Source organism: Peromyscus leucopus, chromosome 9 (assembly GCF_004664715.2).
Source record: "Peromyscus leucopus breed LL Stock chromosome 9, UCI_PerLeu_2.1, whole genome shotgun sequence".
Taxonomy (NCBI): domain Eukaryota; kingdom Metazoa; phylum Chordata; class Mammalia; order Rodentia; family Cricetidae; genus Peromyscus; species Peromyscus leucopus.
The window spans coordinates 81,183,806-81,198,411 of NC_051070.1; the positions used below are offsets into that span (position 1 = coordinate 81,183,806).

The 14,606-nt window shown below is 42.2% G+C and overlaps 1 protein-coding gene across 2 annotated transcripts in view; it reads right to left on the reverse strand.

Moving 5' to 3' along the window:
- Positions 1-3,090: 3,090 nt before the first annotated feature.
- Samd8 (sterile alpha motif domain containing 8) overlaps positions 3,091-14,606 on the reverse strand; it is a 48,819-nt gene continuing 37,303 nt past the window's right edge. For both annotated transcript variants that reach the window (XM_028879780.2, XM_028879781.2), the window contains exons 4-6: positions 12,737-12,854; positions 4,495-4,645; positions 3,091-4,164 (exon numbers count right to left, since the gene is read on the reverse strand). In XM_028879780.2, coding sequence (XP_028735613.1) covers positions 3,860-4,164; positions 4,495-4,645; positions 12,737-12,854 — 574 coding nt within the window. In that variant the 3' untranslated portion in view covers positions 3,091-3,859. The remainder of the gene's footprint in view (positions 4,165-4,494; positions 4,646-12,736; positions 12,855-14,606) is intronic.

Here is a 14,606-nt window from a genome sequence, read left to right on the forward strand (position 1 = left end):
TTCTTCAGAAAATCCAGTAGCTCAGATTAAAAGAGATGTGAAATAACAACGAAAAACAAAAACAACTTCATAACATTCCTTCTCTCATCAAAGCACAACGCTTCCTTATGCCAAGACAGGAAATACACAGAATGAAGAGTCCTTGTTTAACATACAGTAGAATGTATCCTCAAAAACAACTTAGTGTAGCTGGAGAAATAGCTTAGTTCCTAACATTTGTACTGAACTCGATACAATAATTTATCACATTTGTTCTGTGGAATTAGTGCCACTGAATTGGCAGGCAAGCCCACAGCTCCTTCTACAGTGATTTTAGTCACTGGAAGGAATTCACAGAGAGAAGGAACCAACAACCCCCTTTCTCTTCCCACCAGTGGGGCAGCTGAAGCTCTCTGAGCTTTACTGGGATCTAGCAGTCCCCAGCTGCAGAGGTACAGCGGCGACCGAGGCCAAGCTCACTCCCAAATAGACAGCGGGGCGGCTGTCTAAACCGTCATGCCGGGTTGTTGTTAAAGCTCAAGTGCTCTGGTGGCTTTCCCACTGTGAAGGAAAGCAAGTAAACCACTCCGGGGAACGTTCTTGTCTCCAGGGTCTGAGAAGCCGAGGGCTGACAGACAGGTGAGTCTGTCACTGCTTTCACTATGGGATCTCTGTCTACAAAGGACTTTCAGATAATTGAGTGTCTTAAGTCAGGGAGTTCAAGTCAAGAATACTGTAAACATTCTTAAGCATTTTGGATCTAGAATCTTTAAGTAATAAAATTGCTTTTTGCTAAATATAATCAAAACAGGTTTTTGTCATGAATTTGAATTTAATCCCAGCATGGGAGGCAAAGACAGGTGGATCCCTGAGTTTGAGGCTACCCTGATCTACAGACTGAATTCCAGGACAGCCCAGGCTACACAGAGAAACCCTGCCTTTAAAAAAAAAAAAAAGAAAAAAGAAAAGAAGAGAAGAGAACAAAAAAGGAAGGAAAAGTTTTTGCACAAATGTTCCTAAAACAGACTGCTTCTTATCTGCTATCAAAGGATTCCGCTCCTCTGTTCTCTGCTTATAAATGACAGATTTGTGTGAATTCCCAGTCATAACACAGGCAGGCCGAGCAGGGCTACCACTACCCGCCCGCAGTGTCAATATTATGCTCCTGGCAGTGCGTTTTCTTGGTCACAGCCCACCTTTATTAAATTGACTGAGTCTAAGACTATCAACATGTAGAAGCAGCATGTAAAGTAGTAAGTACTTTTGCTACAGCAATTCTGGTCAGAGAGAACTGGAGGACAGCCTCATTGGGAATTGCAACACAGACAAAAAAGGTTTCTGCCAAAGTATGTGGAGATGAAAGCAAGCTTATCTTCCTTAAAACCTCCATCTTTTCCTCTGGCTTCAACCACCTTTCAAGATATCTGCCTTGCCCCCTAAAAGACAGAGCTAAGGATGCAGTTCAATAGTAGAGAACGTGCCCGGAGCACACACAGCCATAGGTTTAGCACCACAGGGAGGGCAACAATGCTGTGTCTAGACCAGAGGCAATCCATCAAGGACTTCCCACGGAACCTCTCCTTTGCGTCCCCAAACTCAAAGCCTTTCCTTCCTTCTGTACAAAGCTGTCAAGGATGAAAGCCTTCTACAACTGCAGAATCAAATACAAGATCCCAAAGCATGGAGCTTCTCCCCTCAGTCACACCATGCCCAAAATGTAAACAGGAATTCTATCTTCACTACAGTTAAGATTTCAGCAAGAGAACAGGTATGAAGACAAAAACTGAAAAACAATTTTGTCTCAGTTGTGAGACTTGAAGGTGGTTAACTCATGTAAACACTGTCTTAGAATAGCTAATAGGTTATAGTCTAGCTTACCTCTTCCTCAAAACCAATGGGAGTAACTGTAAGACCACTCACACACAATCTGCACTGCAGGCTGCTGCCAGGCACCTTCCCCACCAACGGCGCGCGCTGCAGAGCTAGCTGCATTCACTTTCCTATTTTGTTCTACAGTAGAATCCATATGGAGGAGAGAAGCCTGCTGTAAAACAGTCACCGTTAATGCAGTGAACGTCTTAAATGACTGTGGACACAGATGGTTTGGGAACAGTCTCCCAAAAGCCGACACTAGCTTCCTCCTAGCTAAGTTGGGTCCTGCTACATAGGGGTGGGGATGTGAAAGGGGGTGGCAGGAGTAGCCTTTGACCTCAAATCAAACCACTCAAACAAGCATGGAAAACCTTCACTCCATGATTATGGAATTTCTTTACAAGAGATATTGGTGGTTTTGATCCTGGCTTGTAACAGAATCAACAATTTAAAATACTGTAAGAATCTGAAGTATAAGATTTAAAAACATAATCAAACTTGAGTTGCTTCACATCATTTCTCAAGTGATATATGAGTGATGTTTCTAGCAGGCTGAAACCCGCTTGCCTAACATCATCCCCTCTCTCCTAATTCACCCAGGTAGCTTCGGGGAGGGTGGGACTATGACTCCAACTGCAATAATGGAGATTTCACTCAAACAGAGAAGGAACATGAGCATCTGCTGGGGTCTGACTGTGACCTCAGGATGCCTACAGCATTCTCCTCAAAGTCCTTGTATTAACATGGAATGTAGAAACTACACAATTACACTACACTAGTATTCCACTTGTTTAAACTCAAGGTCAATTTCCAACTCTACAAGCAGGCTAAAGTCAAAAATAAAGTGACAAATGGTAGAGAGGGAAATTAATTACTGAAGGTAATTTTCTAATGTAAACAGCAGCTCATTTATTTTAGTTCTTGACTGCAAATTAGGCCTATAGAAAGAATGTATGTACACAATTATTTTTTAAAATAAAAAGCAACAAGCTTTTTGTGTCCAAGTATGCCTCAGACTATTTACTTTCAACGGTCAAGAATGAGAAATTTCAGGAAAACAAAACAAGAAACCCCAAAGAGTTAACACTATGCCTACAACCTGTAGATTTTTTTTTCCACAAGGAAAGAATTCTTTGCATGCACATTTACTTATTTACTGACATAAGAACGTTAACGTCTGGTAAAACACTCTTACTTGTCTCACTAAATCCCATCATTAAAAAGCATTCGGCTGGGCTGCCACCTGCCTAACTAACGGTTACAACACAAACGTCCTCCGGATGCTCCCGGCACTAAAGCGACACCACTTGACTAGTCTGAACCCACACAGCTGTCCCCCACGAATCCTTACTCTTGTTCACACCGATGCTTCCAACAAAACAGGAAGTGCACCTGTGGCGAAAATGCGACCCCGTATTTGCATTGTGGGAAGGCCAGTGACACCTGACAAATGGCCCTTCCATTCTCTTCTTGTTCCATGCAAGCTGCTGTGTTCAATACGCTTTTCTTAACAATGGTTCAAAGGGTAAAACACACTTACTAGTAAGACAATCACTTTCCAGACAGACACAGATTAGTTCAGTGAACAAGTGAGAAGGCTCACTTGGTAGGGAAAACAGCTTCAGAAACCTTTCTTGACTGGAGTCTTGCTGGAAATCAGTACAAATCCACCAACCAGTCCAAGCTGATGTGCTTGAGTTCGGGAGGCCGCTAAACACTCAACATGCACAGGTTAGGGCCTGATATCACCCACAGACTGGGTCTTCCTACAGTGAAGGAGGGGCAGCAAATCTGTCCTTGAACTCTCCGTTCAAACAGCTAGCTAAGGAGTCTTGGTTGCTCTTTCTCGAGTTTTATAGTCACAGTCTTGCTCAGAACAGGAAACCTGTCAACATATAAGCCAAAATGCAACACATCTAGGGACAACCTGGGGACAAAGCGAAGTTATTCGTTTTCATTCCGTAACTACTGTATATTTAACAACAAACTCATTACAGAGATACAGTCTTCATCCAATTAGTCTTTTCATTATTGCTGGTTTAGAAAATGGCCAACAATATTCATTAGGTACTGTGCCATTAACATTGCATTCAAAGAAAGAAAACATAGGAAACCAAATTCTCGCTCTCCTACTCTGATGATAGGCTCTGGTATTGGCTAGAGTATGGTAGTACAAAAAGAGTCTTGTTGTGATATAAAAGGCAATAAACACATCAATGGAATAATGTTCATGGGCCGCCAAGATGAAGAAGATTCCAAAGAGGTTGAGAACCCAGGATAGAGTATGCAAGAAATTCCAGCTTCTTGGCGTATCTAGGAAAAGGACAGAAGAGGCATTTAAAACACATTTCTTCCGATGCTTCTTAGTCACGTGCTTTTCAGGGCAGGCTGTAAGCTATTGCTCCCCAACCTACCTCCCACCTTTTTGTGCAACTCTATCTCGTGTAGTCAGGCTGCCTTGAACTGGACATGTAGCTGAGGATGAACCTGGGGCTGCATGCATGGCAGGCAGGCAAGCACTCCAAGTGAGTTACAACCCCAGCCCAGTTGCCTGCTCTTCCCAGGACTTTACACCCTCCCTCCCCACTTCCTCCTCTGCAACCTGCTGTCTGCTATGCACAGAAGCATTAAAGACATACTTACACTCTGTGACAAAGAAATTCAGCATGGTTAGAACAACTGTGTGGCCACTGAACATGTAATCTCCACAAGTGTGGACGCCAGTCAGGGTCATACCAAAGCCGCTCCAAATGGCAAACGCCCGGCGTAGTTTCTCCCACACACTTCCATATATCTATAAAGAAAGCTGTGAATTAGTTCTTCAAATGCTTAGAGAGGTGGAGAGCTTCCCCAAATCCATTTTGGGGAACTCATGAGGAATAATGATTCAGAAATAAGAGCATCCAGGCAAAGGTAAACAAAGTCTAACCCAATTAATTCCAAGTGGGCCCAGAGAGTGACCAAAGCTTGACTGTACTCAGAAAATGCTACTAATTAGATGAAATCACAGTAATTCAAACTCCTTTATAGTAGAGTTACTTTAAGTGAAAACATCAAGCTGGGCCGGGCAGTGGTGGCCCACAACTTTAATCCCAGCACTCGGGAGGCAGAGACAGGTGGATCGCTGTGAGTTCAGGACAGCCTGGTCTACAGATCGAGTTCCAGGCCAGGCTCCAAAGACACACAGAGAAACCATGTCTCCAAAATTAAAATAAAAAACAAAAACAAAGAAAAATTATCAAGCTGGGCATGTAACATATGCTGAAGAGGCAGAGGCTCTGTGAGCTTGAGGTTAGTCTGCTGTGGGATGGTCTCTAAGTCAAATTTCTGGAACTCAGAGATCCTCCTGAGTGCTGGGATCAAAGGTGTATGTTACCATTGCCCAGCTGGGTATTTTCTTAATTAGGGGCAGGGAACAAGTAATGCTAGTCTCAAATAATTATCAAGTAACTACAGTCTTTTCATCTTTTCCCATTCTACATCTCTCATACATTCTTCAAGAAACAAACTAAAACAGGTAAGAAGGAACAGGAAGCTGTCTAGACAAGACATGCAAATTAGCTTTGTGTTGCTAAATTTCAAAAGTAGGCATGTTCTCAGTTCTGTCTTGGTTCCATGATTTTAAGCCATTAATTTACCACAATGAAATGCCTATGGATCTCACTGTAAGGGATTTTGCTGCTGGTTGTTATGCCCACGACGCTCTACTTTTAAGATTGCTATAAATAATGTAGGTCAATAGGCAGGCTACATTATACTTCAAAGCAATTAGCAGCATTTAGGGCAGATTTGGATGGAAATATCCATACATAACTAATTAATAAAGAAAAGTCATCTGAGACATAAAGAGGTCTGTCCACACCGGAGTGTGATATCTAATTTGTTCTTATAGTGCAAGATGCAGCCTTCTCTTCAGTGGCCGTCCCCTGATAAACCCCTTCAAGGGCAGGACATTCTCTTATCTACATAACAAACTTCACAGGAAAGCAAACTGTTCTATGTCCAATACATTCCTTTGATATCTTTGGATCTGGAACTGCACTCAGTAGTAGCTTTAAAAAAAACCTTTCCTTGTATAAAAGAAGTACCTATCTACATTAGTCAATTAAGCAAAAGATACAAATGCAAAAGTGTTCTTTGAGATCTCCAGATCTCTATAGGAAAGACCTTTGGCAGGAAGCAGAGAGTAGGGGTCTGACACCTCCAGCCCAGACAGAGATGACACAGGTATGTATCCACATGCTGCCTGCCACCGGGGAACCTCGTCTGGATAAAATGACGACTGCCCCATGACCAATAGCTCCTCCTCTCCTGAACTTGCCATGGTTTGGATCACCACCCCCATGCCTCCGGAAGCCCCATGTCCTTATTCCTTTGTACACGACATAAATGTCAACACTGTGGCAGAGTCTCCTATTTTGTACACGGCTCTGGTGGCATTACTGAATTTGTATACCTTTTCTTCTGTTAATCTATTGAGACTAAACTTGTCAAACTTTCAGAGGGGAAACACCCAACTTCATGACAGTTTGTTCCTAGTCAATTAGCATACTTTTTGAGGAAAATGTTTTTGCCCTTGCGTCAAACCATGTATGGAAATAATTTCAGGAGATTAGATTCATATACAAAGAAGACCATAAACATTAGTTATTGTCTCTCATGAACGAGATGGCAACAACTCATGATTGATAATAAGCAGTGTGGGCGAGGTGATGAAGTGGCATTGTTGGCAGGGATGAAGGCCCAGCCCTTCATCTTCATAGTCATTTCAACCTTCAGTCAAATGCAGTCCTGTCATTACTGCCAAGGAACGCTCACAACCGCTGTGACAGTTACATCACACAACTCTGGCCTAGAGCAGGGTAAAGCTGGCACCTCTGTCGTCACTGAGCATCCATCTCACGTCCTGTGGATGAATCGCACGCTGAACTCTGCTCACAGACATGTTAACAGGGCTTCTACTCAACTTACTTCACCTCCCCTCAAGGCTAAAATGCAAGTACAAAGAAAGGTAAGGATGGAAACTGAGATGCTTGTTGTCAGCTGTCCCAGTGTCCCTTCCAGACCTCCTGTCCTAAATCTGCGGTCACACTGGAGCCTCACTGACAGGTCACCCCATCATGAGAGCACCCTCAAGCAAGAGCAGTCGCCTCATGGAGCTGGCTTATTTCCTCAAGCAATAACAAGAACTGAGACCAACCAGACCACACTTAGACCAACGAGGTCTGATTATGTGTACTTCTTACTCTCACCCCAGTTTTCCCCTTATTTAAACTAAAGTTCCTATCAGAACCCTAAGACTGATTTAGGGGGTCACTGGACTCCTCTATCTGATCCTCTTCCCAAAGTGGCCACAATGACTGAATCTCTGTCTTCCACCACTACTAATCTCTTTAACTGGTACACTGACTAATCTTAGGGAGTGGGCTCAGCAGTTAAGAATATGTACTGTTCTTTTGCCGGGTGGAGGCAGCACACGCCTTTAATTGCAGCATTTAATCGCAGCACTTGGGAGGCAGAGGCAGGTGGATCTCAAGGCCAGCTTGGTCTACAAAATGAGACCCAGGATAGGCACCAAAACCACAAAGAGAAACCCTGTCTCGAAAAACCAAAAAAACCAAACAAAACAAAAGAATATGTATTGTTCTTTCAAAGGACCCTAATCAGTTCCCAGCACCCATAAAGGAAGGCTCCCAACAACAGCTCCAAGAAATCCAACACCTTCTGGTCTTTGCGGGCACCCACACATGTGTATGTATCCAGACACATACACATAATTACAAAAATAAATCTTGGGGGCTGGGGATTTAGTTCAGTGGTAGAGCACTTGCCTAGTAAGCACAAGGCCTTGGGTTTGATCCTCTGCTCAAAAAAAAAAAAAAAAAAAAAAAAAAAAAAAAAAAAAAAAATCTTAAAGATTACCTTCAAGCAGGCATAGTAGTGCAAGTGCACACCTCTAATGCCAGCACTCAGGAGGTTGAGGCAGGCAGCTTTGTCAAGGCTAGTCTGGTCTACAAAGCAAGTTTCAGAACATCCAGGCATACACAGAGAAACCTCGTCTTGAAAAAAACCAAAAGACAAATCAACCAACCTCTCGTAACAATTTAAGCTATAAATCAATGAAATAATTAAGTGTTTGAAGACAAAGACATAGCTGTGCACACAGCCAAAGAATGGGGTCAATATTATGGCGACACTGACTTCATGGTGGTACCCTACAGTCTAAGGAAATGTATACTTGTTTTATACAAGTTATTAAGCCAACTAAATTAGATTCTAGTCATTTTTTTCTAATCTAATTTCTAAAGCAAAGTCAATTTTACCAATTGCTTAAAAGGAAATTACAGAGAGCAGTAACCAGGAACATTTTAGAGAAGCTTATAGATCTGTGGCTCGTGAAACACCACTCTGGCCACCTTTTTTTCAGACAGGGTCTTGTATCTCAGGCTGGCTTAGGACTCACTATGGTAGTGGTTCTCAACCCTCCTAATGCTGCCATCCTTTAATACAGTTCCTCATGTTGTGGTGACCCCCAACCATAAAGATATTTTCTTTCTTTTTTTTTTTTTTAAGAGATCTGACATTTTTCTTTTCTTTTTTTTTTAAGATTGATTTATTTATTATGTATACAGTGTTCTGCCTGCATGTACGCCTGCATGTCAGAAAAGGGCACCAGATCTCATTACAGATGGTTGTGAGCCACCATGTGGTTGCTGGGAATTGAACTCTGGACCTCTGGAAGAACAGCCAGTGCTCTTAGCTGCTGAGCCATCTCTCCAGCCCCCATAAAGTTATTTTCATTGCTACTTCATAACTGTAGTTTTGCCACTGTTACGAATTGTAATATAAACAACTGATATGCAGGATATCTGATATATGACCCCAAAGGGGTCATGACCTATAGGTTGAAAACTGCTGCTGCACAATGTGGTCCAGCTGTCCTCAAATTTGCCAATCTGTTGCCAAAGCCTCCTGAGTGCTGGGATTATAGGCATGAATTGCCATGCCTGACTCCTGATGATTTTTTTCATTGTTTTTTTTTTCTTTATTAACTAAAGGCCTGAGTGAGTCTGGCAAGATGGTTCAGTGGGTAGAGGCACTCCTGTGCAGGCCCAATAACTGAAGTTCAATTACTAGGTCTCACAAAGTGGCAAGAGAGAATTGGTTCTCTGTCCTCTGAACCACACATTCATGCTGTGGTATATGTATGCCTGCACTTGCATGTGCATAAGCACACACACACACACACACACACACACACACACACACACACACACACACCCTAAATTTACAATGTCTTTGATAGATATTTTTGAGTGATGTCTGGAGACCAAAAGCACACGTGGATAATGTTCATTGCCACTCTTCAGAAAGAAAGATTACTTAAAAAGAACAAAGTTACAAAGTGTACCTCTATCTAAAATACCATCCTGGATTTTTTTAAGCCAGCATTTTAGGGATATGTATCACAATTTAATGTACCTGTCCTTAATAATATAATTCTATTTCCAAAAATTCAGAGGTAAGTACAACTGAGGACACAGCTCAGAGGTAAACAGTGCTTGCCTAGCATGTGCAAGGCCTTGGGTTCAAGGTTCCTTCACAAGACAAAAAGAAAAGCTCTAATGTTTAGGAACATTTACTATGAGCCGGGTGGTGGTGGCACATACCTTTAATCATTGCACTCAGGAGGCAAAGGCAGGTCAATCTCTGAGTTCTGAGTTCAAGGCTAGCCTGGTCTACAGATCGAGCTCCAGAATGGCCAGTGCCACACAGAGATACCGTCTCAAAAAACCAAAATAAATAAATAAAAAAAAATACTTACTGTTTAAAATATCTTGGAAACAAGTAAAATTTACATCATTTATAATCTGGGGGATGGGGAATCTTACAATGGAATACCACACAGCAATTAAAAGGATGAACTTTTTATTTTTTTTTCTTTTGGTTTTCGAGACAGGGTTTCTCTGTGTAGCTTTGCGCCTTTCCTGGGACTCACTTGGTAGCCCAGGCTGGCCTCGAACTCACAGAGATCCACCTGGCTCTGCCTCCCGAGTGCTGGGATCAAAGGCGTGCGCCACCACCGCCCGGCAAAAGGATGAACTTTTTAAACGGGTGACTATAACTATGATTTTGTTTGTTTGTTTGTTTTGGTTTTAGTTTTTTGTTTTCTGAGACAGGGTTTCTCTGTGTATCAGCTCTGGCTGTCCTGGAACTCACTCTGTAGACCAGGCTGGCCCCCAACTCAGAGATCCACCTGCCTCTGCCTCCCAAGTGCTGGGATTAAAGGTGTGAGCCACCACCACCTGGCTACGTACTCTTTACAAAAAAATTAATTAACGAGACTGGGGAGATGGGTAAAGTGCTTCTATGCAAATGTGCCTTGAGTTCAGATCCCTAAAACCCATGCCAAGAAAAAATGCCAAAGGCTAGTTGGATATAACAGCCCACTTGTAATACAGCATGAAAGCTGGAGAGAGGAAATCCCCAGGAGCTGGCATGCTAGCTGAACTGGTGGGTCCAGGTTCATCCGAGACCCTACCTCAATAAATAAGGTGGAGACTGATCAAGAAGAGAATCTGACACCCATCTCGGCCTCAAAGATACACACGAGAAAGAAGTAAATGATGTACCAGTACCTTAAACCTAGTTACAGACCCGCCTCCGCAATACGTCCTTCAGCTGAAGGACGTTCACCAATGTCTTATCAGAGTAAATCAAAACTCTACTTAAAATGATTTCTGCTGCTGGAGGTACCTAACAACTTTAATCCTAGCAGCTGTGAGGCAGAGGCAGGAGGATGTCTGTGAGTTCCAGGCCAGTCTGATTTACAGAATGAGTTCTTGGCCATCCAGAGCTGCATCGTGAGACTCTGCCTCCAAGGGAAGGAGAGAAAGAAGAAACTCCAAACCAGGTCTGTTCAAGTAGACACAACTGTTAACAGTTATACTTCCAGGTTGGGATAAAGGGTTCTATGTGAGCTTCTGCTTTTACATACATTTATATATAATTTCAGTTCTTACAAGAAACACGTACAATTTTGTAATAAAAAGATGTTTTTCTGCCAGGTGATGGTGGCACAGCACTTGGGAGGTAGAGGCAGACAGATCTCTCTGAGTTTGAGGCCAGCCTGGTGAGTTCCAGGACAGCCAGGGCTACACAGAGAAACCCTGCCTCAAAAAAAGGAAAAAGAAAAAGAAATGTTTTTTCTATATTAAAAAACACAAAACTCCCCAACAGTTTTTAACCTTAAAAAATGTTTGCTTTTGAGAAGTCTGAAATTGCACTGGGCCTTTCTCAGTGCTCAGTCTCACATGCCTAATACCTGGAGAACTTTGCTGCCCTTCACCTCAAGGGCAGCAGTTTTAGCTCTTCATCTGCTTAATCTTCCTTCCCCAACTGACGTGTCAGCTGTTTCCACCACTGCTGGAGAAGTAATGGCACCGAATTTTGTTTTACAAACAACATTAAAATATCAACAAGGGCCCAGGCGGCAGTGGTGGCACACACCTTTAATCCCAGCACTCGGGAGGCAGAGGCAGGCGGATCTCTGTGAGTTCGAGGTCAGCCTGGTCTACAGAGCAAGTTCCGGGACAGGCACCAAAACTACACAGAGAAACCCTGTCTCAGAAAACCAAAAATCAATCAATCAAACAAACAAACAATAAAAAAAAAAAAAGTGTTAATGTAGCCACCAAGTCTCCTGTCTGAAAAGTAGGTTAATAATTTTTTTGCCCAAATTTAACCATTCACAATTTTGTGTATCAAGGACATGTGATACCTTCAACTTTTGTTTTTGTTTCTTTTAGATGAGATCTTCCTCCATAGCTTTGGCTGTCCTGGAACTCAGTTTGTAGATCAGGCTGGCTTCAAACTCACAGAGATTCACCTGCCTCTGCCTCCCAAGTGCTGGGATTAAAGGCATGTGTAACTATACCCAGTTGAGATCCTCAACTTTTAAAATTTATTTTATTGATTTTTTTTAAAATTAATTAGTGTGTGTGTGGGAAGGTGAGTACTAGGGACTGAACCCCAGGACCCTGTATACACTAGGTAGTTACTCTATCACTGAGCTTATATTTAAAAAAGAGATCTTATGGGCTACCAAGTGAGTTCCAGGAAAAGGCGCAAAGCTACACAGAGAAACCTTGTCTCGAAAAACACAAACAAAAACAAAAACAAAAAAAAAAAAAGAGAGAGAGATCTTACCCTAGATCTTAGAATAAAAATGACAGTTTATAACCTATTTTTTTGTTCCTTATCAGCATAATTTGTCTTCTCTATTTAACCAGAAAAGGATATATCAACAATACAGCAAAACAGGAAGTTATAAAGTACACACCAAAACCGAGAGAAAAAAAACCCATCAATATTTCATATATCCTAGAAAGTTTACAGAGTACTGGGTTAGTTTTAATTGGAAAATGCTTAAACTGTTTAAAGAAAAGGGCTGATGAAAGCAATAAGGGACCAGAGCACACCATATGAAGACCTAAGTGTATCAAGGGTGATGTGATCCAAATGCATTTTGAACATGTATGAGGGTGTGATAATGAAACCCTTTAGGGCACATAATTAATATACACTAATAAAAACACTATAAAACAGATGCTGAGTGTAGTGAGAAAGGGAAACGTAGCAGAAAAAGACAGTCAGAATAATTTTTTTCCATAGTCTCATAACACGGAACTAATATCCATGATGGACTCACAGGGAGATAAATCTAGCTTAAGGTTCCTTAACCCAGTTATTTCTGTTAAGTTGACTGCTGATCCTGCAACTACGAAAAAGCACATTTTAATCCGGAAGCCCAGTCTCTGCCTTCCTGCCCACACTGTGTATTAATGCAGAAGAACAATCAAGAAGACTCGACGGTGGCGGCTACCTTTCCAGTACACTGCAGGTGCTGTCCCGGCACCGAGAGGGAGGTCACAAACATGGTGAAGCAGCGGAGCAGGAAGACGGTGCCCATCAGACTACAGAGCCTGCGCAGGAGGATCGACCTGTGAACAGTGATCAAGCAGAAATCAGAGACTGCCCAAACTCTCCTGGAGAGAAAGCAGGGGGAAACCACTCGTCTTTACGGAGGACAGAAACCTTCCTCCCACTTAGAAGCTCTGTATTGAAAGGAAACCATAGAGACAAATGGGTCAGTGTTTCCCTGGGGCCGGGGCGGGGACTGGAATTAATAAGGAAAAGACAAGAGGGAACGTTCAGATGGTGTTCTAAACACAGACTGCGGCAGTGTTTGCTCATGGGTTGTTTACTAAATGCAGACCTGTAAACTTAAAGGTAGAAAAACTTATTATATTTAAATTGCACTTCTATAAAGCACTTGGGATGTGTATATGTATATGTGGTTTTATTATACCTGCATACAAAACAATGGGTTTCATTATGGATGTGTCATTACATTTTAATTTGGAGGAGAGGAATTTTAGAAGACCATCTAACATGACTAACATAACCCACTAGAGTTCTGCAGTGATGGGGATGTTCTATATGCCATGTAGCCAGCTAAATACAATTGGCTCTTGAGCACCTAAAATGAGGCTCATGTAAGTAAGATCTGAATCTAATATTAATTAATCGAAATTACAATAGCTGCATGCAACTAGTGTGGATCTGAAAGAGCATTCTTTTGGTGGTAAAATATGACCCTACAAAAGTGGAGGAGTTTCTTTCTGTTTGTTTTTCAAGCCAGGGTTTCTCTGTGTAGCCTTTGCTGTCCTGGAACTCGCTCTGTAGACTAGGCTGGCCTGAGATCCGCCTGCCTCTGCCTCCTAAGTGCTGGGATTAAAGGCATGTGCTACCACCACCCATCTAAAAGTGAAGTTTTCAAGATAGAAGCAATACTGGGAAGCTTAATATTAGTACTATTACTTACAATTTATTCAAAACCTTTAAGGTTTACTTTTGATTGTTTTCAATTACGTGTAGGTATGCGTGTTTGCCTGTGGGTGTGTGCACTGAAGTGCAGGCATCTTTGGAGGCCGAGGTGTGGACTGCCTGGACTGGAGTTACAGGCAGTGGAGAGCACGCCCGCCGTTCAGCATGGGCAGAGAGAACTGAACTCCAGAGCCATGGAGAGAGAGCAGCAAGTGCTTCTGTCACAAGTCACCTTGCCAGCCCTGAAGTTGTTTATAGGAGTTACTCGGTCACTTGAGATTCTACTGTTGCTCATTAACAGCACAACAACAGCTCACAAGAAATTACTATCTGAAGTTACTCTAAGTTGTCCCTAACTTAAATTTAAGCTGTGAAAATAACACGAAGTTTTATATTCAAGTATATCTAAAACAGAAACTCTGAATAAGCATAACTTGAGTAATTATAAACTGTGCTATCATTTGTTCCTTTATTTCTTTAAATGCCCTAAATCTAAACAGACTAAGAGTTTGGAGACTTTCTCTCAAGAGTAGTACCGAACATGAGGCAAGGTTTGTTTTAATCTTTAGTGTGCACATCTGGATGGAGCTTAGGAACCTGCATTTCAACAACCTTTCAGAGGACTGCAATCAGGGATACAAAGATGACAACATTTGAGAAATAGCTTCTTGGACTAAGTAAACATCGCCTCCTGGATTTATCTACTTTAAGGAAACCCTACTACTTGGATTTACCTGGTCACTACTACACTTCACGGAGTCTACCAAGGTTTCCTCTAAGATTAAATTTGTTCTTATTTTCAAGAGTGGATAGACTCAAGTCCACAGGGTCTTGTGAGCCAAAGTTAACCAGAGAGCAGTGATCCA